General features: G+C 39.2%; 2 protein-coding genes across 3 annotated transcripts in view; one reads left to right on the forward strand and one right to left on the reverse strand.

Annotated features, from left to right (window-relative positions):
* The window catches only part of C13H8orf88 (chromosome 13 C8orf88 homolog), a 39100-nt gene extending 36709 nt beyond the window's left edge, over positions 1-2391 (forward strand). For both annotated transcript variants that reach the window (XM_026013423.2, XM_026013428.2), the window contains one exon: positions 567-2391. In XM_026013423.2, coding sequence (XP_025869208.1) covers positions 567-590 — 24 coding nt within the window. In that variant the 3' untranslated portion in view covers positions 591-2391. The remainder of the gene's footprint in view (positions 1-566) is intronic.
* The window catches only part of NECAB1 (N-terminal EF-hand calcium binding protein 1), a 187590-nt gene continuing 162601 nt past the window's right edge, over positions 249-25237 (reverse strand). The window contains exons 10-13 of the mRNA XM_072734344.1: positions 19255-19367; positions 9686-9763; positions 7930-8021; positions 249-4017 (exon numbers count right to left, since the gene is read on the reverse strand). Of these exons, the coding sequence (XP_072590445.1) occupies positions 3992-4017; positions 7930-8021; positions 9686-9763; positions 19255-19367 (309 nt within the window). The 3' untranslated portion in view covers positions 249-3991. The remainder of the gene's footprint in view (positions 4018-7929; positions 8022-9685; positions 9764-19254; positions 19368-25237) is intronic.

A 25237-nucleotide genomic window follows, 5' to 3' on the forward strand; every position in this document is an offset into this window, starting at 1 on the left:
TCTAGCCCTTTGGAATGCAAGGCCCTTTTTTCTCTTAAACTCCCTAAATTGAACTGCAGTCAGTTTTTCCAAATTTAAGCAGAAATTCAAGTTTCTTTCACACAGGAATATTTTATCATGGAAAATGTCCTTAATGATGTTCAGATTTTCCAACCATACAAAAATATTCAGAAAAGATCTTAGGAGTGTATATGAATAAATCTAAACTTCAGTGCTATATAAAATATGGTCACTTTTTCATTTGAAGATTTATTTCATCTCTAATATTTTATTGTGTAAATAAAAGTCTGACATACACATTATTTTGAACAAGCCAGGTACCACAAAAACAGAACAGATTTGGAATACAATCTAGTATATTTAAAAATGAATTACACATTTTATTAAACATAGGAGAACTGTTTTGTCAAATTCCAGTTACTTTAATACTTTCTATAGTAACATGCACTTAAGATCTGTAAACACTTAATAGGATCACAGTATTTGGTTTGATAAACTAAGTTAAGTAGTAAAAACTGTATTCATTCGAGCTAGTTGATAAATTAACTTTTTCTTTTATGTTACAGGAAAACCACCAAAGTTTTAAGTAGCATTTTAAGAACAGATGAATTTGAAGATAAAGAATTATTTGTTTTATATTTTGGACACCTGCAAATGAAGTGGATCTAGTAACAATAACTGTAATGGACTCTGACAATTCAGTTTATTTTTAATTTTGATGGTTGGGTATTTGGTTTCTCCTAAAATGAGAAAGATATTTTAAACTATAAAGAATTTTCTAATCAGTTTCAGCTTTGCAGGCAGTTTCCTGCATAAATTGGGAAGTAACACTGGAAAGTAAGAATTTGTTTAGTAAAGTGGAAGGCTGTATTTATAATTTGCATGCTACTTGCAATTTTTTGTTTTTCATCTCATAATAATGGAATGGAAATGTAAGCTGTAAAGATTCTCAAATATAAAGTATTTGCTATGATGTATATATGGTACATAATTTCTTGTTGCTATTAAAGTTGGCTTTTCTTTTTCCCATTGATTTCATACCAGCACTTTGAAAGGATCTTTACAATCTCTCCTGAGGCTTAGAATGACCCAGGATGTTCGATGCATAGTTCCCAGTGACAGGAAGGAGAATATTTTAATATTTTATTTAATAGGCATGTCTTTGGTCTCTAGGTTTTTGATAAAATAATTACTAGCAGAGATTGACAATTTGGAAAAAAAATGAAACTGAAGGTGAAAAATAGCTGCTATTTGTTGTCTCTAATCAGACTACATAACAAAAGAAGTTGGGCAATTGCAAAATAAAACTGATATTTTTATTTCCAAAGGAGGAAAAATTTAGGCATTTGCAAATAACTGAGGTACATTAAGTTTTAATTCTGTAATTTCTTATAGCAAGAACATGTATGGATGAAGAATTTGGGGGTTAAACTTTTACCTCCTAGAAATTTTATGTAATAAATTTCCTGCATTTTGTCACTCTGGATGTTACTATTGAAAAAAGTTTCTTCCAGCATAGTGTCAAAAAAAAATTGCTGATATAAAGGTAAGTGTAAACTCTCCCTACTTCTACTCTCTCAGATCCCCAGGTCTACTGGCAAGGCATCCAAGACCACCATTTGGCAAAAAATTTATCTTAAACTGAATTACCAGTAACTTTTTCTTCACTGGTTTTGGGCTTATTTCCTGGATTCAAGCTTTTAGTACATGGTAGGCTTCCCATCGTGGTCTTTTAGTATATTACTTTTCATTTCTTCGTTCCCCAGGAAAATATTTTTTATAGGGAAAAATACATTAAAACCATAAATTTATGGGTTACTTAAAAATAATACATTTATACCTAGGGCCCAGATTTTTTGTCCTATTTTCCCTTTATATTATAGGTTTCAGTGTGTATGGATGTACATATACACACACACAATTTATATAAGAGCTGAGGTCAGTATTACCATATAATTAAATTGGTTTGCTTTATTATTTACCTATTCTTAAAGTTAAAAAAAAAAAAAACTATGATAGAACCTATTCCGGTTTGGAATCTAAAGAGCCATTCTGCTCAGCATGTTACTGAGGGCAGAAACCTTTTTAAGTCAGACCACCACCATACTTTGGAAACTGCTTTACACTCAAAAGACTTAGGTACTTTCTGAATCTAATACTGAAAAATGTTTTGATTGGCTATAATTTGTATTTTTTCAAACCATTCATAACCAGCCTTTTCAAGAAGAGTTTATATATGTCAAAAGTCACTGTATATAATCAGAGTGAGACTATAAAGACTGTTTTATTATCTGTTTGCCTTTGTACATATGTATAGCTTGTTTGAATAATCATTGTACATCTCCATTAATGTTCTCTGCTTTGTATATAAATTAAAAGAGTTGAGCCAGGTGTTGTTTCATAGTGTTTGTCATCTTTAGAAATGACCAGAGACACACAGACATATATATGCGCACACAATACGCACATTTGTGTTATGTGTGTGTATATGTCAAAATTTACTGTCCTTATCTAGAAGAAGCTATGAAAAATTTTTTTACTTAGATAGATGAGGACTGAGTATACAAAGGTATACCTTTGATAGGAGCTAATATAAATTAGTTTGAGAAAATATTGTAGGTCAAATTTTATATTTAAAAAATACAGTTTAGTTCAACCTTCTCAGTTTTCTAATAGTGGAAAAAAAATTACAGGTTTTTCCTTGAAAACCTGTGGTTTCAAGAGAATCTGGACTACAGAATAACATGTAACATGGTAACAAACTTCCATATGCACCAGATTTTCATCAGCATTTATCGGAATAGATTTTATTAAAAATATATGAGCTTGTATAGCAAAGTATATTAGGTACATAACTGTTCTCATGAAAGTAGAATTGTCTTTCTGGTGTTAAAACTGGAAAAGGTATGTCTAGTACCTTCCCTATTTTATTAAAGTTTTATGCTTGTTTTACATTTCTTCTTTGTTCACTTAGGTTAAAATTTTGTTCTTTAAATATCCTGAAATCATTATTTAAAGGCAAATGTCTATTTTTCATAAGAAAATTAGTCCCCTAGGATCATATGCCAAAACATTTGAATCAGATTTTTCTCAAAGTAAAACTCTATTCTCTTGATTTGTTGAATTTACATACAGGGAATTATGATGCTAATAGATGATATAATGATGTCACAGTACTATATGGTATCCTATCACAGAATTGTTCACTTGTGAAAAGCCAGTTTATAACCTGACAGGACTATACAGAGTCTATAGATTATAGCCAAGATCATTGTATGCTCATGTATTAATATTATTTCTTTAGCTTAAAAAACAGAAAGTATTTTTTCACAGTTCTAGAGACTGGAAGTCCAAGATCAAGGTGCTAGCAAGGTTGATTTCTTCCGAGGCCTCTCCTTGGTTTGATGTTGGCACCTTCTTACTGTGTCCTCATATGGCCTTTTCTCTGTACACCTGCTGTTTCTCTCTCTGCATAAGGACACCATTTTGGATCACATATTAGCTTTTCCAGTAAAGTAAATACTCATAAGATCATGAGCTGGGAATGGAGTGAGCGTTACCGAAGAATAAACTTCATTCACAGAAAATCAATTACTTAAAAATGACAAAACACTGATTTAACCTTGATAGTCTGACAAATCTACAAAAGCTATCCTATGAAGTAATATTCTCAAAGTTTCCACTTCAATTATTTTTTATCATTTCTTTTTCACAACTTTGTTCCTTTATGGGTATACTTTTTTCACATATTAGGATTTTGCCACTAAAGGGTTTTAGGTTACAGTGTAGCAAAACAGCAAATATTGAGAAGAGTGAACTTTGAAAATTTAGCTAAACTTCACATGAAAGATATACAAGACGTTTTAGAAGAGCGCACATCTTAAACAAATGTATAGAGTAGATTAGTAATTGCCGAGAATTTTCTAATTCACATTTTAGATTAGAATACTTGTTTTCCACTTGGAACCATAAAGAAAATGTCTAGGAACATCTAGTTGTTCAGGATCCACCACGAAGCTGAAAAGAAAAAACAAATTTTTATGATTTTATTTTAATAGATTTTATTTATTTGACACAGAGAATACAAGTAGGGAGAACAACAGAGAGAGGGAGAGGCATGCTCCCCACTGAGTGGAGAGCCCGATGCAGCACTGAATCCCAGGACCCTGGGATCATGACTTGAGCTGAAGGCAGAGGCTTAACTGACTGAGCCACCCAGGCCCCGCGAGAAAAACAAATTTTTAAATAATGAAAATAATTGCCAGGGCTAAGTTAGTTCAAGGTGTAATCATCCTTAAACTATTCTCTGGGACTCCTGGGTGGCTCAGTGGTTGAGTATCTGCCTTTGGCTCAGGTTGTGATCCTGGGGTCCTGGGATCGAGTTCCGCATCGGCTCCCCACAGGGACCCTGCTTCTCCCTCCACCTGTGTCTCTACCTCTCTCTCTCTCATGAATAATAAAATATTTTTTTAAATTATTTTCTCCCACCTTTAATCTGTGTAATTATCTTTCAAGTCACTATTTCCTATTTGAACCAAGATTGAACTCTTCCTATGCAATATTTGTACCAGATCTTTTGGCATTTGGTCGTAGTCTAATTTTTTGTATGTATGAATGGAGCTTATCTTGGCAATGATATTATAAATGCCCTAAAGATGAAACCATGTTGTTTTAATCTACCCAGTACTGGAAGCAGTTTGGGAGCATAAGATAGTATTACATAACAATTTCAGAAAGACTGGGTAGAAGCAAGTAGATGTGTTTTAAATATTTTTTAGTATATCTATATTGTAAGACTGAAAATGTTTTCCCCCGTGAATACAAATACCCCAAAGACAAATCTATGGCAAAGAAGTAAGAGTAAGATGGAATCCTGTGGAAAGGATTAAAATTTGTTTACAAAGTTATTTGGGTGATAATCAGGCAGGCAAATAGGATAGGATCTTACTTCCTTGTGTATTCTCATCTTTTCTCTTAGCCACGGGCCTTTCTCATTTGCTAAGGGACATTCTGCTCCACACATGGAGTTCTTCATACTTTGGGTGTTTTATGGTGGCTAGTGGGCCCGTCTGGCCGCACTCCAGTATACCTCATGATTTTGATATTTGAGAGTTCACAGGAATATATTTCTTAAGATGTACTTAGGTAAACCACTTAGAAACTTAATCAAAAAGTCTTATTGGAAATCATAATTTGTGAGTTAAAAATATAAACCTACCCATCTCTGTATAATAGGTGTATTTTCATGTTTTTATTTTAGGTCTAGTTATGTACAGCTAAAATAATTTTGTTTTTATTTTTAGCCTTCATATCCATATAGCAAAAAAAAATTCGTAAATATGATTACTAAAAATTTTACAAGTTGTATGGCCATTAAAACCATGAATAGGGGCACCTGGGTGGCTCAGTCAATTAAGCGTCTGCCTTCAAGCTCAGGTCATGATCCCAGGGGCCTGGGATCGAGCCCCACATTGGGCTCCCTGCTCAGAGGAGAGTCTGCTTCTCCCTTTCTCTCTCCTTCTGCCTCTCCCTACCCCCTTGGAATAAATAAAATCTTTAAATGTAAGCTAATTCCAGCAATTAGTCCAGGGAGGTGTATCTGCTGTTGCAACTGACAAAACAGCCTCCGTGGCTCAGTGGTTTGGCACCGCCTTCAGCCCAGGACGTGATCCTGGAGTCCCAGGATCGAGTCCCACGTCGGGCTCCCTCCATGGAGCCTGCTTCTCCCTCTGCCTGTGTCTCTGCCTCTCTCTCTCTCTCTCTCCCTCGTAAATAAATCTTTAAATAAATAAATCGATGAAAGAAAGAAAGAAAGAAAGAAAGAAAGAAAGAAAGAAAGAAAGAAAGAAAGAAAGAAAGAAAGAAAAGAAAGAAAAGAAAAGAAAAGAAAGAAAAAAGAAAAGAAAAGAAAGATGCCCCAAATAGAGGTTAAAAATCTTGAGGGAGATTTAAAACATTGCATTAGAAATCAAACCTATCTTTTCTTTTTGTTCTTAGAAATTTCAGTGGTTACCGTTGAAATTAAATGTGATATGAAAATTAATGCAAAACTGGGTAACAAGGCATTAAACTGTAATGAATTGGGGCTCTGGGAATAAGAACTGACCTAGCCCAACTCTTCTAAATTAGGAAATGATTTGAGAGAGAAAGAGTATTAGAAAAACTTTGGCCATATTCATGGCTTTCTTATTTGAGGATTAAGTCTGAGATATATAGCAAAGGTGAGTCTACAAGTCTACCATCCCTGGGCCAGACAGACCTGTCCTTAGGATCCAGAGTAAGTGTTTGCCTAAATCTCAGAGATGGTAGGTCGGCTGACTGGAAAGCACCCACCCCTGATCTCCCCCATCTCCACCCACCTTCAATTTCAGAATTTACCTTTTTACTTTCCTTCTTTTCCCTAATTCATCAAAATCTACCCTAATTTTCAAATTCTTATCACCGTATTAAAACCGTTCTCTTGAACAGTGACCTCTTGTCAAATCCAGTTTTCAGTTCATTCTCTTCAGTCCCTCTCTACTACACACACAAGCACTGTGCTTGCATGGTATTCTTGTGGTTTCCTTGCTACTCTACTAGTCTGATTCTCCTCTCTGAGTGGTTCCCCTCTGCATCCTGAATAAAGGGAGCTTTCCCCCTCCCTTTTAAATAAAGGCATTTTCCTAGGCTTCTGTTGGATATTTTGTTCTACCTATATATACCCTTTCTCACCAAACCCAGGTTTCAAATACCATCTTGCTGTTGGTTAACCTCTCGAAACTGTATTGGCAAGTGAACTCTCTGGGTAGCTCGGGGTTCAGGTGCCTTCTTTTTCCTGGCCTAGATTATTGCCTTACCTGACCAATCTCTCACCAACCCGTGACATCCACCTGTCTCCCTCCTGCCAGTCACTACTGAGTAGAGCATTCACCACTCTTCTCAAAAACCTTTAATGACTCCATTTTATGAAGTTCAAACTCATCATTGTATTTTCTACCCCATTTCCTACTCTTCCCCCTCTACATGTACCATATATAAGCTCTATGCCTTGGTCTTAACCTTTGTAACAATTAGCCAAAACATTTAACATTTTTTTGCATTTGTTCATGTCTATAATTTACTTCTACCAAAGTATTCTCTTTCTTTGTCCAACTCTCACTTTATAAGTTCCAGCTCCTGAGTCCTCTCTTTTTAAATCCACATGCATATTATGACCAGTGGTAACGTAACTGCTAGGATATGCCCTGAGCTGGTTGGTTTCTGCAAGCATTTGTCTTTCTTACTGGATAGAAAGCATTTTATGGGAAGTGACTGCATTTCTTTCCTTGCACTGTCTCTAGCTCCCAACATAGTATTTATGCAGAATTGGAACTCAGCACTAGCAAACAGGCTAAGTATCCCAGTATATTCTAGTACCTGGAACATATAACATTCAGCAAATATATTTCACTGGTGACTGGAAGGGTACACGTACAAATGAATTTCAGTTCTCAATTACCTTAAGCCTTGGCTAGCAGACTTCTTAGACAATTCATTTCAAATTTCTTTTCCATTCTGCTTTCCCCCAATTACATAAAATATTTTAACAGCTATTAAATATTTCCAGCATAATTCTAATCTGGAGTCTGTGGGTCACACATTTCAAGTTTATTCAATACACTATATTGTGGCAAAGCATTTGAATAATTTTTTTGGAAATGTTATGATTTGACTTGTAAGTTTGTTAAATTACTGAATGTGACCAGGAAGTGACTAATATTAGAATACAAATAGGATCAACTAAGGACTAAAGACAGTAGAATATATAGATCTCTTATTCCCCCCACCCCTTTTAAAGTATAATAAATATAGCACCATGATAAAGTGTAGGGGGAAAGAACATACTATGTTTTAAAAAGCAAAAGACAATACAGAAAGCATATAGAAGCACTGTGAAACCAGGATAATTACCAGGAACTAGCATAGTAGATGTGAGTTCTGGAGTTTCCAAGAAATCCACGTTGCTTCTTTGGAATGTCTTGCTATAATTCGTCTGAAGGTGGCTGTATAAATAATTATAGGTTAAGGCTGTGCACTTTTATGAGTGCAACAAAGTTCAAATTCAGTCAAGATGGCAAGGTTTGGGATGGTATTATTTAAGCATTTGAATAGACTTCTTTTTATGGTTATTTAGCCTTAAAAACAAGACTCAACAATTGTCATCAGAAAATAAAAAGACTTTTAAAAACAGAAGAATGGGATCCCTGGGTGGCGCAGCGGTTTGGCGCCTGCCTGCCTTTGGCCCAGGGCGCGATCCTGGCGACCCAGGATCGAATCCCACATCGGGCTCCTGGTGCATGGAGCCTGCTTCTCCCTCTGCCTGTGTCTCTGCCTCTCTGTCTCTTTCTCTATCATAAATAAAAATTAAAAAAAAATTAAAAAAAAATAAAAACAGAAGAATGTTAATTCCCTATAGAAGATAAAACAAAAGGAGAAAGATTTCAACTGCAGACAAGTTTAAACAGAAGGAAGAATATATTGGCTGTCAGGATGATTAAAAAATAGGATAGCTAGGAAGGGAGACTATAGATTTTCTCTCACTCAGGAAAAAAAGAAAGAAAAGTCATCTAAAAGTGTAGGCCTGGAGTACAAAGTTGAGTAAGTTGCCTTTAAATTTCCCTTTTGAGTTTGAAATTCTACTGGTATCATTATGTATTGTAGTCTTAAAATAGTAAAAAAAAATAGAACTTCTGGGTGAAATATTTATCAATGAAATTTCCAAGTATTCCATTATTTCCATTACCATATTTAAAACCCTAAATATGGACTTACTGGAGGGCTATATTCTCTGCCATTTAAAATCAACTAGAACTATATAATCTCAGAATAGCAAAAATATTCTTCATCCCATTCTTCTAATTATATGTTACTTATTTGTAATTAATTTCAAATAGGTGGATCTGGGATCCCTGGGTGGCGCAGTGGTTTAGCGCCTGTCTTTGGCCCGGGGCGTGATCCTGGAGACCCGGGATCGAATCCCACGTCGGGCTCCGGGTGCATGGAGCCTGCTTCTCCCTCTGCCTGTGTCTCTGCCTCTCTCTCTCTCTCTGTGACTATCATAAATAAATAAAAATTAAAAAAAAAAACAAATAGGTGGATCTGTTTAACTCTGTTGTACATTCAACATGTACAATATGATTTTATATACATTATACACTGCATAATAGTTACCAAGAGAAGTTGATTTTTTAATTGAATGTCTTTATTTTCCCTCCTTTTTTTTTGTTGCAGTGTTTAAAGACATTTAGAAAAGTTAAATAAGCTATGATAACTTTAGTCATTATATATAGTTTCATGGTAAAGTAAAATACCACAGAATTTGTTAAAAATTAGAAAGTAAAATTATTTTCTCATCCTTTTCTGTGTCCTTTGTCCACCTGCCCTCCTGACACTTTAGACATCCATGACCCATATCTAACTCTTACATCAGTAAAATGGTTAACACTTAAAGTAGTATCATTACTAAAAGCATTTGTGCTTCAAGAAGAAACTGGTTTCTAATCCATGAAATAAATTCCTAAAATGATGAATTTAGGAAAATGAACAAATGGGAATTCCAGAGGAGATGTAAAGGGAATAGAGCTCTTCCCTACAAGTCCTAAAAACATAGCATATATATCCCTCTCCTTGGCTCAAAAAAAAAAAAAAAAGTCTGCTTATTACTTACCTATTCCACACACTGCTGTTCTCCCAAAACTCATAAATTATGTAGCGAGATTCACTGGAAAGCTTCTGTATGGAAATACTGAAATGGAAAAGAAAAAGCATAAGTGGCCCCAGGAAGCAAACTAATTTTTCTTTCTTTTTTTTTTTTTTTAATTTTTCTTTTTTTTAAAGATTTTAGTTAATTATTTTAAAGAGTGATCTGGGGGTAGGGAGGCAGTGGGAGAGAATCTGAAGCAGGGTCCACGCTGAGCAAGGAGCCCTATGGGGTTGATATCATGACCCTGAGATCATGACCTGAGCTGAAATCAAGGATCAGATGCTTAACTGTCTGCCACACAGGTGCCCCAAGAAGCAAACTAATTTTTCTAATCATCTCTGTATGTGGTATGAAACAATCTTAACCTATTCATATAGGAAACAACTATGGTGCCTGCATGAAAATGAAATTTTTGTGAAGAATTGATTAGTATTTCTGTTTTGTTTGACATAATTTTTTTAATTTTCTGGTTTGGCATCATGAAAATCATCTCAATATATTATAGACATCACACACATAACTTCTGTAAAATGTCATTCATTCAAAATACCGAGTATCTGTTGTGTTAGGGTTCCGAAAAATGTTGAGTGCCTGCCACTGCCCTTGCCCTTGCCCTCAAGTGCAGCTCCTTGAATCTATCCTCTCTGCTGCCATAGCTCTTCCCAGATTCCTGGCCTTACCTTAGCCTTGGATTGACTGCTGCTATGTAGCAAGGCTTCTGGTCTGCCAGTGCCCCATCATTCTCTCTCTCACACACACCCCTCCCAATTTTCTCCAACTTTGAGAGTCTACATTCTAGCCATAGCTGTAGGTTTGTTTTGTGGTTTTTGTTTGTTTGTTTGTTTTTTGTTTTTTTGCTTTTCCAATTTTGGGCAGAAAAATTTGTTCCTTGCAATTCTTTGATTAGCTTGAGAGTGGCTAAAAGGCTATGTAATACGTTTTAGAGGAGTTGGATTGGGAGTGTGCTACAAAGACACACTGGGGTGAAGGCTGGATTTAATCCTGGAGCAATGAAGAACCACTGAAGGATTTAAAACAGGTAAATATTAGGGTTCGAGGTGGGTTTTAAATATCCTGATGGTGGTGTGAGGTATCCCATGGAGAAAGTCAATACGACAGAGGAAGAAAAGCTAGAAAGGTGGTGAAACTGCTTAGGGGAGTGATGACAAAGATCCAAATTAAGGTAGAAAGGAGGAGGGGACAGATTCATAAATTTAAGGGAGAATGAGAGACAAATACAAAGATGCCTTTAAAAAATTAATTCCAGGAACTTCCAAGGAAGAAGGTGGAGAACGAGGACCCTAATTCACCTTGTCCCACAGACAGAACTAGAGGACAGCCACATCAGTGTAAGTAACTCAGAAAATGACCCACAGACCAGCAGGACAGATTCTCCAGAGCTAAATGTGGAGAAGAAACCATGTGGAACAGGGTAAGAATACTGTTGGGAGCTACATGGACCACGGGACTGCTGGCAGAGGAGAGGGATCCATGGGGGCTAGAGAAGAGACAGAAACAGACCCTCACACTAGGAAGCCTGCACAGGCAAGATGAATTTGATTTGAAAATCAGAAGGGCCAAACTGCATGAGTTCTTACGACCAGTGGGACTTAAGACTTACTTTAAAAATCATCAGGGCTGGCTCTGGGAGAGCCTGGAGGGCAACAGGAAACTGAAGCCCTGTCCTTTAGGAGCACAACAAACAGCCCCATGAACGTACAGCATAGAAGCAGCAGTTTGAAAATACGATTGGGGTGTCCTTGTTTACTAATCTCAGGGCATGTGTCGCAGGGGCAGGGATCAGTGGCAGGTTTCTCTAGGAACCAAGGAACAGGCAGGTGCCAATTCCCTCCCCTGCCTTCCAGTATGAACACACAGCCACCTGGGGGAACCCGAGCAGCAGACAGTCCCTACATAACGTGCTAATACTATGCCTCCTGCCCGCCCCCGATCCCTGCACTTAGGCAGATCCACCCTCTCCAACTTGGCCCGTCTTGGTCCTGGTGGCTGCAGGTCCTTCCCACAGTGGAGCAGCACAAGCCCTGCGAACACCACACATCCAACCCCTGCACACTTCAGTGGATCTGCCCCCTCCCACCCTCCCCCATACACACGCTATTGGCCAGAGCCCATCCAAAGCAGAGCCAGAGCTTGGCAGTGCACAAGCATCTCTGCCCAGGCTGGCATCACTCCACAGCGATGCCTGCCCCTGGGAAAGGGGAAGATAGCCACATCCCCACCAGCCCAACTAGGGCCTCAGCAGTGGGCTGAGGGTGGACATCTGGTCTGACCACAGGCCCCACTCAACAATGAACAGAAACTTTCAGGATACAAAACAGTGGAAGTGCCCTGAGTTCCGTGCTACTACATCTCTGGCAAATGCCAGGTCTGACTCAACTCGGGCCCAAGGCCACCTGAGACTGGACCACTTTCCTACACCATACACAAAAATAAACTCAAAATGGATTAAGGATCTAAATGTAAGACCTGTAACCATAAAAATCCTAGAAGCAAACACAGGCAATAAGTTCCCTGACATCAGCCTTAGCAACATTTTTCTAGATCTGTCACCCAAGGCAAGGGAAACAAAGGAAAAAATAAACTATTAGGATTACATCAAAATAAAAAGCTTCAGCACAGCAAACAAAAAAAGCCAACCTGTGGAATGGGAGAAGATATCTGCAAATGACACATCTGATAAAGGGTTAGTGTCCAAAGAATATAAAAAATTTATACAATTCAACACAGAAACCCCGTAAATAATCCAGTTAAAAAGTGGGCAGAAGACATGAACAGACATTTCTCCAAAGACAGATGGCCATGAAAAGATGGTCAACATCACTAAACCTCAGGTAAATGCCAATCAAAACCACAGTAACATATTACCTCAAGCCTGTCAGAAAGGCTAAAATAATAATAATAAAAAAAAAACACAAGAAACAACAAGAGTTGGTGAGGATGTGAGAAAAAGGAACCCTTGTGCACTGCCGGTGGGAATGCAAACTGATGCAGCCACTGTGGAAAACTGTACGGAGGTTCCTCAAGACATTAAAAATAGAATTACTATATGATCCAGTAATTCCACTGCTGGGTATTTACCCAAAGAATACAAAAATATAAATTGGAAATGATATATGCACCCCTATGGTAATTGCAGCATTATTTACAATAGCCAAAATATAGAAGCAAGTGTCCATCAATAGATGAATGGATACAGAAAATGTGGTACACGCACTTCCCCAGAGGAGTATTCCTCAGCCATAAAAAAAGAATAGAATTTTGCCCTTTGCAACAACATGGATGGATTTAGAGAGTATAATGCTAAGCAAAATAATTCAGAGAAAGACAAATACCATGATTCACTCCACGTGGAATTTCAGAAACAAAAGAAATGAAGGGAAAAAAAAGAGACAAACCAAGAAACAGACTCTTAACTATAGAGAATAAACTGGTGGTTATCAGAAGGAAGGTGGACGGACGGGGTGGGGTGGGGGGGTAGGGGGGGATGGGTGAAATAGGTAAAGGGGATTAAGAGGACACGTATCAGGATGAGCATTGAGTAACGTATAAAACTCTTGAATCACTACACTCTACACCTGAAGCTAACACAGAGTTAATTACCCCGGAATTATAATTTTTTTAAAAATAAAAAATTCCCTCAATCCAGCTTGCTCAGTCTACAGTTTTACATTATATCCAGATTAGAAATCAAAATGAGAGTCTAAACTAACAGCAAGGATATTGATTTAAAAGAGAAAAAAGAATGTTATTAGTGTAAAAGTCAAGCTAAATGTAGTTTAGGATTTACCTAAGTGTGACCAGCAGGTGGTGGTAACTACACACAGAAATTTTAATGCTTTTTTTCCTTTAGTTCTTTGCCTGTAAATAGTTTTTTCATAGCTGTTTATCTTAATTAAGGTATGATGTAGCAAATATTGCTAACTCAATCTCAAATTTTCTAGGGAAAAGGTTTATAATAGAATCAAAGGAAGCGGATGGAAAGTGAAATCAGAGATTTTCTAATTCTCGGAGTTCATAAGTGAGCTCTTGGGTGGGGTTCCTGGAAATCGTTGAAATGAGCTGCAAATTGATGTGCATGTCTTTTTTATTTTGGGAAGAAAATACATAGCTTTCACAATAGCCTCAAAGCATCTATAATCTCCAAACATAAGTTGATGATGTAATGGGACAAATTTCAACCCACGACTGTTTTTTCAGGACAAAGTTTAAAATATTCAGCTTAGCACTTTAGGCTCTTCAAGAAATACTGATTCATTTATATTACTTATTACATTAAAAGCCAACTTATCCTGCAATCTAGACCTTCTAGACATCTGTAAGACTGTAAGGAATTAAAAAAATATTTTTAGCATCATTCTCAAGCATTTAAAGAACTGAAAAGTATCAGTGTGGTCAGGCAATGGTTTGAAGTATAGACCAGCAGGCCTACACTTCTCTACAACTTCGTAGCTTTGTTACTCTGGGCCCATTACTAACCTCAGTTTCCTCATCGGTAAAATGATGATAAAAACAGGACAGTGAGGACTAAAGGGTTGCCTGCAGAGCGTTTAGCCCAGTCCCTGGCAAATTTGGGGTGTTGAATTCGCTGTTAGTTCAATAGCTCAGAAGAAAGTGGCACTTCCACTGGATGAGCAGTTACAAAGGCTAATAAGTCTTAAACGGTGTTAAAGCTGAAAAGCACAACAGAAGTAAAAGGAACTGGAGAGAAAACCAGACCAGGCAAAACAAAACAAAGCAAAAAAACCCCAACAACTGAAGGAAAAAGACATTTGTGAAAACAACGTAAAGCTACAGGACAATAATGGTGACAATTGCCGTATCATTGTACGCGCCAACAGCGATGGTGACGGTTACTACCATGTATGGCTCTATTCCAGCCCCTGGTCTAAGCACTTGACACAGACTGAGTAATTCTACCTTCACATGGACTCTGGGGCAATACAGCAGACACTGCTGCCTCTACGATTACTCACTCTTAACAGAGGCCTGCCACCGCTGAGCTCACAATATAGCCAACGTACCAGTCGGCGCTGGACTGAGACAGCCATCACCAACTCCCGCTTCTCTGTTGGATACGGGTTTTCTCACCTGCTCTGGAGTCAAGGAATGACCATGTAACTTGAGCTGGACCAACGGATACCAAAGAACGTGTACTGGGAAGCAAGGGCTTCTTGGAAATGCTTGCATCCCGAGCCTCAGACATAAGAGGAGGACTTGTTGGGACTATTCTCTTCTTGTTCTTTCTGACTATAGGCCGACTGGTGAAGAGCCAGGTGGCAGGGCTGAAGACCAGCGTGGATTTTGGCTCAAAGGGACACAGGTGAAAATGCTAATCAGAATTGCTCTAAAGACTGGGTGGTTTCAGTTATGAGCAAGACTGACCAATACACAGCAATGACATTTAAGGATGTTGCTATTTAAGACCGTCCGGTACAAAGAGCAACATATGCGTAATGTGCAATGACGACACTAAGAAATGGTTAATTATGAAAAAGGTGTCAACAATATTTCTCTCGAAAAGGCAGAGGGCTTGAATGATCAGCTTTCAATTATCTGCACACTTAGAATTACATAGAACATTTCTGAGCTGTTGCTAATGTGCTTCAGTCTCCCTCCTTGGTGTGTCCTCTGACACCACTCACTGGCTGAAGCAAGAATTCTTTGGCTAAGTTGTCCCTGGATGCAGTGACTAAGAGCTTCAGCCCAGAGCTCTGGGAGACCTTGAATATCCCCAACAGCTGGAAAAAAGTGGTGAAATAGCTTCCAGGGGGAAAGGACATGGCTCAAGAATAGTTGGGGTTGAAGATAAGTTACACAAAACTCTCTTCCTCTTGGCTTCTTCCTTTTCCTACATGCCCTACTTTAACTCATAGAACCTAACCACTGGAGAAAAGGCACAACACAACACAACACAAGGGAGCCTCCTGCCCCCCCCACCCCCACCCCCACATTTCTCCACACCAAGCTCCAGCCACCGAATTATGTTACTTGCACAAAAATGCTGATAAATGACTCCTAGTCAATATGCCACAGCATATCATTAGTTCTTTAAGATGTTTCTTTGGCCATGGTAAAGTCTCAGGATCACGTCTTCTAATACAATTCCACATTCATGTTCTCTAGGCCCTTGACATGGAGTTTAGAACACATAACATATTCTAGAATTTTTATCTAAGAGTGACTTCAGAAATCATTTCATCCTATTTAATAGTTGTGAGACTTTAGCCTATGAATGAGTAACCTATTTTCCCAACTTGATTCTAAGACCCTTAAAAGCAGAACCTTTCCTCACTTTTCCTGACGTCAAGCACAGTTCTAAGAATACACTGGGTACACCACATATATTCAATTGGTAGCTCCCCACAGGGATTCGTAAGCCGTCGTGATTATAAAATAAGCAAAAAGAGGGGCGCTTGGGTGGCTCAGTTGGTTAAGTGTCTGACTCGTTTTCAGCTCAAGTCATGATCTCATGGGTCGAGTTGTGAGACTGAGCTCCACGTAGGGCTCCATGCTCAGCAGAGTCTACTTGAAGATTCTTTCTGTCTGCCCCTCCCCCAAGTCTGCTCCCTCTCTCCCTCTCAAATAAATCTTATAAAAAATAACCAAAAAAATCATTTTTTGTGTGCACACACACAACGGTCACACAACTGATTTACGTGGCTTTTCTGCTAACAATCATTTTAGAACTCAAGTGACTGACATTTTGGTAAGGGTTCCGTCAGCCCCTAAACCTCTTGAGTGTTGTGGTCAGATGACTTCAGGACAAAAGCCTCTCTAAGTCAGTTGCCCAAATTTGAGAAACTAAGACCTTGTAATTGGAACAGGAGGGATCTCGTCCATTCTACCCCTGGTTAACCACAGGAAGTCCAGAAAACTTTAATTCAAGGATGACCAAATACTAGCAAGGAGTAAATGTGGGTTTTGGAGTCAGATACGCTAGGGCAAGATGTTTAATGCATCTGAGCCTACTCTCGCCTTCAGAGGATGTGATACATACTTCGGATGATTGCCGGGAAGACTAAATAAGAAAATGGAAACAAAATGCCTAGTCATTAATCCTTAATTCCTACTTTATTTGATGGCAACATTTCTTATCTAGCCATGGTGAAGCTGAGCCTGTTATCAGGGGAAAAGAAACTGCAAAACTGATAATCCTGAGTTCTATTTTATCAGCCAAGCACAAGGCAATGGTGCAGGGCACGCTGGAGCACGACGGACAACGTGAGTGGCCCATCTGATTGCTCATCAGCTGATGCAGAAGAAAACTGAATTTGACGAAGTGGCATGACTGAATTTAGACAGGCATGTGGGCATAACGTGTATTTCACATGGTTTCCGTCCATGGGGAGCAATTCTCTGATGCTCATTTCCATCTGATTAAGTCTACTTTTTTGATAATTCCAGTAAAAGACAGAAATCAGTTGAAAAATCAGCAATAAGTGAGTGAAGAGTTCTTAAATAAATGAGCTTGCAAAGGAAAAGGAGAGGCTGAGAGTCTCATTATCTCATTGGAAGAGCCTCCCCCCCCCCCCCCCCCCCCCCCGGACCTCACAGCTGGAGCCCACAGAGCCAGGGTCCTAGGCTGTTGAGAGAATAGTCTGTAGCAGGTCATGCAGGTCTATCTCCATAGCTGCTCTCCCGCCACAGCTCCCCTCACCCCTTGGGGCAGTCTGTGTAGCTTCTAGCCCTTTCCCCAGCACACATTAAAGAACTATCACCAATCCTTAAAAAATACCCACCATTTGCTTTGACGTGGATGGAACTAGAGGGTATTATGCTGAGTGAAATAAGTCAGTCGAAGAAGGACAAACATTATATGGTCTCATTCATTTGGGGAATATAAAAAATAGTGAAAGGGAATAAAGGGGAAGGGAGAAAAAATGAGTGGGAAATATCAGAAAGGGAGACAGAACATGAGAGACTCCTAACTCTGGGAAACGAACTAGGGGTGGTGGAAGGGGAAGTGGGTGGGGGGTGGGGGTGACTGGGTGACAGGCACTGAGGGAGGCACTTGATGGGATGAGCACTTGGTGTTATTCTATATGTTGGCAAATTGAACACTAATAAAAAATAAATTTATAAAAAAAGTCAAACTCTGTGCCCTATTTATAAATGTGAGAAGTCTAATCCATTCCTGGAGACTGTGACTACCAAACAAGACTTTATCTTCCCCATGTCCCCACTTTTTTGGGTGAGCAGTTCCTGCGATGGATGGTGTACACACACACACACACACACACACACACGCACACACACACATACTCACATGCATTTTCCAAGCATTCCATTTCAGTTTCAGAGGAGTAGGCTTTTAAGACTACATATACTCAAACTTTGGCAGACCCCTAAGTCACTGAACTAAAACGATTAAAAATGGTTTCAGTGTGAGCCCTTCTAGTTTTTTGTGAACAACCAACAACAACGCAAACTCAGCATTTCCTGCGTTTCTACTATGCAGGCATGCCTGGAAGACTGTAGGCACTGAGCAAGTCCCCTGCAACTCGACAGAGTGGGTCAGTGGTCAACCAGCTAGAGGATGAGGCCACAGTCATCCCAGCTCACATTTTCCGGGCCCCTCGGTGTTTAGCACTCAGTTCATCCCCACAGCCGTCTTAGGGTCTTAGCAAATCCTCCATGAGGAACTGGGCATTATGAGATGCAGTTTAAACAAACCCCGAGGTAGGGGTAGATTTGGTTGTAGTTTTCCAGAAGCAGGTGAGTGGCCAGGTCTAAGGTGCAGGTTATGCTGGAAAGACAATGGGCAGCTGGGCACTGCTGACACTCAGGTGGAGAGAGCCAAAGTGAGCAGGGCTGTGCGTTTTTGAGTAGGAAAAACATAGGGTCAGAGAAACATCTAGCATTTGGTTAAGAAACTCAGAGAGTTACTGCAGTTCCTGATGAAGGGAATTCTGTTAAGAACTGTTTCTGTAAAATTATTCTAGTAACTATTGATTGGGCCACTTGGAGCGGAGACACTGAAAATGAGGAATAGTTCATAAATTTTAGTAGCCTCAGATAATCGAAGCCTGAACTGGGGCGACTACGGAAAGAAGTGGTTTTTTTTCTTTATTTTTTTTAATTTATTTTTTTATGACCAAGGTCTGCAATCAAGACTTCAGACTTTGTACAATTTCATAGTGGCTGAAATCGCTATTAGGCTACGGGGCACGCTGCCAAGGGAGCAATCAGAGCTAGATGCACTAGAGTTGGAGCTCATCTATCGGGGTGATTTTAAATCAGTGTGGGCCTGCCTGGATGCAGAAGGGGAGATGTCAGGCGAGGAGAGAGACTCCCCTCTTCAAACCGTTGTCACCATTTTATTTCCCTCAGTGCCCCCATGATCAAATCCATACAGAGTCCAAGAATCGAAGAGAAACACCCAATTAAAGTCTGCAGTCTACCTCACCCAGAGGGCTGGGTGCTCAACATAAATACAACAGGCTTCTCAAATGCCCGTCCCCCATACCTGCTCTCCCAGTTCCCTCCACTAAGGAACATTCAAGAGCGCTTACCGCAAGCATCCACTCTGGGACGAAGCACTCTCCACATAGTGTTTCAGAGCAAGCTGGAACTCTTCCAAGTCCTCTTCTATCACAGACATCTGACGCTGGACGAGCATGATGTGCTGCCGAGGAAGAGCCAAGTGTTACCACTCTGGCTGCCAGGGAGCCTCCCTTAAGCTGACCCCCCACGGCCCAGCCCAGTCCTCCTCACAAAGCAAACAATTCTCATCTAAAAATACGACCAAAAGGAAGACCATGACTAATCCAAGTAATAACACCGTAGAAAAGCTGTAAAGCAGGCTGTATATTTGTCTTGCCTCTAGGAGCAGGTGCTAAAGAGAGTGTCTTCCCAAGGATACACTTCCCTGTTAAAAGCAGTGGTTCTCAATTAGAAGCACTGGGGAGGTCTTGCACTTCCATCAGAATCTCTGGAAGTGGGGTGCAACACTAGTATTTAGTGGCTCTAATGTGCAGCCAGGGCTGAGAGTAAGTCCTACTCTACACACTGCACAGCTCCAGCTTTACCTTAAATATTTTGGGATATTAGCCATGTCTATCATGACAAACAAATTTCAACCTTCGTGCTCAATGTGTTGCGTTTCCAAAGGTACATTAACCACCGACCACATACCACACAGGCCCTGCTCAAAATCTCATGGCGTCAAAGGGAGCCTCTGTTTAAATGGAACACACTGGGCTGGATGGCAACTGCTTACTGCAACAAATCCTATTATCTTTATAGCACTTGTAGTTTGAAGACTTCCCTATAGATCTGCCTATGGGCTTCTCATGGCACTTTGATCTCAAGATTAAGCCTTTCCTCCATCAACAGTTGGTAATGAATCATAGAGGTGGAAAGGAAAGAAAAAAAAAAAGTAAGGATTGGGCGCGAATGATAAAAGTGTGAAACAACAATGTCAGGACAGTTTAGAATACGAGGAAAACAACTTGCATGATATTACCCAGCTGTGTAGTGGCAGAGCCAGAGTTAAGACCCTGGTTGGCTGTCTCCTCTCCAAAGAGTTTCTCACGTCATGTTCACAGCCACCATTGTTGGAGACCAGTCATATCAAACGTATCATATCAGGCACTTTATATATTCAATTCTTGTTCCTACTTTGCTTTCTTACAGGTAAATGCTAGATGCTGGGTATATAGGGATGAATCAAGATAGAATCCTTACCTTCATGGAGTTTAGTAAAGAAATCAACAAGGTTTGAAAACTATACCTATGGAATAATTTTAGGTATTGATATGATCATGAAACTGATTATATGTAAGCTGGCAAGAAGTCTACTGAATTTTTGACAGAACTCTGTTGTGCAATAAATCTTGATCCCAGTCTCAAAGTCCTTTGATTGTATAAATCTTAAGGTAATATTTGGGCCCCCAAACTCACCAGAGCAGGAAGCAGGCTACTGTTTAACCCCTATAAAGGACAATAGTCTCCAACCAGCTCTTTCTGATGGTGTCTTGGAGGATAATGAACCAAGAAAAAACTCTCAAAAGGACAACAATGGGCAACAGAATTCTTCCCAGAATGGAGACCCAGTTTCTAATCACTTCCTTCACTGACAAACACCTTCCCATCATGAATTCATTGTTGCAATGAACCAGTGAATGCTGTGTGCTTCCTAGTCATGTCTTTCTCGAATTGCAGCTCTTACGACATTTTTCCTGGCCCAGTCCTAAGTATTATGTCAGACTGCAAGGGACTGCATCTTGATCTTACAGAGGACTGGTCTTTGTGCCAGAAGCAGTAACTGCAGAGGCCTTAGGGTGGTCTCCTCTGTGAAGGGGTCTATGTGTTCTATGTATGTGAAAAGAATGAATATTTGATAATCAGAAGGTTCACTGTGGCAAAGACTCCAAACTGTCCCCCCAAATCCCTCTCCTCTTCTTTCTAGGTAGAGTTATGAGTGCATATTCCATAATCCTTTGAAGTTAGGTGTCCCCAACTGATGCATTTTCACCAACAGAATACACACAGGAGTGCTGTGTATTGCTTTTGGACCAAGACTTTCAAGAGAGATGTGACCTCCCTCCAAATTCTGTTCCCCTTTGCTGTTGATAGAATGACCTGCTTTAGAAATGGCAGAGCCACACTTAAGAGGAGCCTGTGTCCCTGAATCACTGTGTGGACCGTTTTACTGGGCAAGGGAAAAACTTTTATTATATTGGAATCATTCTCCATTTGGGTCTATTTGTTTCCATAGCCCAGTCGCCTTAATGAGTTCAGTAACTTTAATTGTGCTTTGTTTTATTTCCCTTAAGGATCAGAGATCAAGAATCAGTAGATACAAGCCTATTAACTGTTTCCTAAGATCATGTAATGAACAATCTCCTGTACCAGTCTCCCAGGACCTGGTTTTAGTATCAGTAACTAAGAGTTTAAGTTAATCTCTGCCAAAATAACTGTAGACATGTTCTTTTGACAGCAATCTACAGGGACTTCTTGATCACGTATTTGTAATTAACAGGGACTCAGATAATTTCTCATGGGCTTTCCTAATAAATCTATCTACCTATTCCACCATAATTCTTTTAGTGTGAAGGCAATTCTTATGTGATCTAAATTGCAACCACGAATAGACTCCTTCACTACTCCCTGAAGGCGTGCCCTTTGAAATCTGACTTTTTAGCTTCTTCTACCAAAACATGGATCCTATTTCCCCTTCCCTTGGATCTGGGCCAGCCATAAAACTTAATTTGTCCAACAGAATGGGGCAGAAGAAAACAGTGTGCCAGTTTCATGGTTAACTCCCCAGAGGCCTTGTGAATTTCCGTTCTTTCTCTTGGATCCCTGAAACTGCCATGTGAACAAACCCTTGGAGAGCAGGGCTCAGCCAACTTTTTACGAAAAGGGACAGAGAGTAACTATTTTAGGCTTTGTGTGCCATAAGGTTCTTGTCACACTCCACAACTCTGTTTTAGTGTAGAGACAATAGACAAATGGGTGTGGCTGTGTTCCAATAATACTTTATATATAAAAACAAGCAGTACACTATAGTTTTGCCAACCCACGTGCGGGAGGATGAACGACCACATAGCACAGGGCTGAGTCAGTGGATTTATCCCAGTGGAGGCCCCAGGCATATGAGAAAATCCAACCAAGATCAGCAGAGCTGGTCTGCAGCTGACTAAGGAGGCCAGCTGATACCAGAAGAACCACCTACTTGATCCCACTCTAAATTGCCTACCTCTAGAATTGTGGTTTAAACCACTGAGTTTTGGATGGTTTGTTATATAGTAATAGTCGAGTGATTCATTCACGTACACACATGGATGTAAACGTAATTTGGAAAATAAATTTACTTTGCAACCAAAACAAGGTATGTCTTTCCCCTCTTTTCCCCAGACATTTACACAAAGATATCAATTTATGAGGCCCAGATAATCTATGTTTTATGACTACTGTGATAACAGCTTTTTAAAATTTATTTTTATTTTTTAAAAGATTTTATTTATTTATTCATGAAAGACACAGAGACAGAGAGAGAGGCAGAGACACAGGCAGAGGGAGAAGCAGGCTCCATGCAGGGAGCCTGACGTGGGACTCGTCCCGGGACTCCAGGATCACGCCCTGGGCCGAAGGCAGGCGCTAAACCGCTGAGCTACCCAGGGATCCCCAACAGAAGCTTTACAAATCTTGGGTAATTTAAGGTAGACATTCTGAGGTCCTAAGAAAATCCTTAAATTTTCTAGGCTGGTCAGGTCAAGTTGTAGGATGAGGCACATGGGAGAATTACAGGAGTCCTAATATCTTCATTCTATGTTACTTATATCAAATATACAGCATGAGATCCTTACTAAAATCTAGTGGGAATGCCAGCCCCAGGCATTTTCTTTCCTCTGCCTTAGAAGGGGCTTAGCCTTTATTATTTACTTTATAGAGATTTTGTTATGATGGAATTATGGTGAAATATTTACAGAACAGTGTTTGCTAGTCACATTAGGTTAGTGGCATCTACCTTTGATTTCTTGGATTTTTTTTCTCCAGAAATTTCAGCTTTTTTAATCTCTGGAGACAGAAATATTTTAAATGCAACTAATTTGTTTCATGTTTTCTAGCTCTATTTATGACATTTACCATTGTGTTCCAAGCACATCTTTAGAAATGTAACAGCCTTTCTTGTGTGTTCTTGTTCAATCTCATAATAGCTATTGGAAAGCAAAATTATGTTTTAATAGTCCATGACATCTTTGATGGCAATAATCCCCAATACACATGATATTGTATGTCAGGATTAATTTACTTCACAAAATATTATTATTCACAGGTTTTATGAGGGTAGAAAAGCAGAAAAATAATTAGATTTGTAAATTCCTATTGCATAAGTTCTTCTGGTATAAACAACAATATGCTCAAGAAAAGTTACAGCTTTTGAAACGCACCAGAATGTGATCAAAACTTGTTTAAAATTATATTGAATCCAAAAAGAACCCTTTTGAACATAGAAAATATTTAGGAAAGTGTCATCATTTTCCAATAGTTGTGCAATACAAAGTGCCATGTGAAGCATACAATGGCAGCAAGCAGAAAGGATCTGGGTGGATAAATATACCTGGCCAGATCCAGGATGTGTGGTCTGGCTGGATTCCCTCCAAAAATCATACTGACCTTTCAATGATTCATACTCTCTGCCTAGTATTTGACAACTAGAAGAAATTACCCCCCAATTTTCTATGAGCCATAAAGTGATAGTCTTGGATTTTAGATCTGAGTTTCTCTCTGATGCACATTTCCTATTTTATTATAACAAGAGTAAAATTATAAATTGTGAAGGTTGATGCCTTTATAAAGTGCTTGTGACAAATCATTTGGAACATTTTAATATTCCTATGTAGCACCTTAGAACAACTGTTCTTTTAGTACAACATTGGAAAAATTCAATGTTGTAAAAGATATATAAATATTGTTTCAAACTCCTACTTATTCTTTTTTATTTCATCTTCAATACTACGTCATTCTCGAAACATTCGCTGGCCTCCTAAGTTAAGCTGAATTCCCTTGCTGTCCAAATCTATGCTTTTCTATAATAATTGTCATCACGGTGTACTGCAGATGACTGTAGATGCTTGTTGAATCACTGCAGGTCCTCTGGCCTGTCTTGTAGCACCTGCAATATTCACCACTTTTTCTCTAGACCCTCCTCCAGGGCCTGGCATGCAGCTGGTGGTCAAATAAGCAAAAGATGCTTTTGCTTTTAGCCACTGACCATTCTTAAAAGCTCTTTAATAAATTTCATTTATGCACTATTCATTCCAGGAAAGGATTTGAGGTGGTCCTGCAAACTCAAGAGCCCTACATCATTGTCTTTCATCTATCTCCATTATCATGTCAAAAACAAACAAACAAACAAAAAACCTGGCTTCACTTTTATTAGCTATATGGCCTTGAACCAGTTACTTCATCTTTTCATCCTTGGTCACGGAGTGAAATTGGAGCAGTGAGTGGTACTTGTTTCATAGAGTGGGGAGGATTAAATACCAGTGAGTGGTACTTGTTTCATAGAGTGGGGAGGATTAAATGGAATAGTGTAGGTAAAAATCTTGCCCAGGATAGATACTCAATAGATGTTACTTCTCATACTCTGCTCACGGAGAAAAAAAAAAAAAAAGACCTAAAAAGAAAAAAAAAAAAAAGAAATCATATCCTTGACTACTCATCATTAGGTAATGACTCACGTCCCAGAAAACTAGATATGGAGCTTGTAGGGTTTGGGACTTTTGCTGTGTGTTTAAATAAGCCCACCAGATACTACTGATCTGCTCTCATGGTAGGAAATCTCATGAAACGGAGTCATGTTAGCTTACACCCTCACTGACAAAGAACAACTCCACTTTAATGTCCAGAAATGCACCAAACAGTGAAGTCAGACTATTATGGTATGGGGTGCAGGTCTCATGTAGAACTCCTGGGGTCTGGCTAGGGTATTTAAATCCTTCCACACCTTAATTCTCATCTGCAAAATGGGCTTAATGACGGCAC

This window comes from Vulpes vulpes, chromosome 13 (genome assembly GCF_048418805.1).
Source record: "Vulpes vulpes isolate BD-2025 chromosome 13, VulVul3, whole genome shotgun sequence".
Taxonomy (NCBI): Eukaryota; Metazoa; Chordata; class Mammalia; order Carnivora; family Canidae; genus Vulpes; species Vulpes vulpes.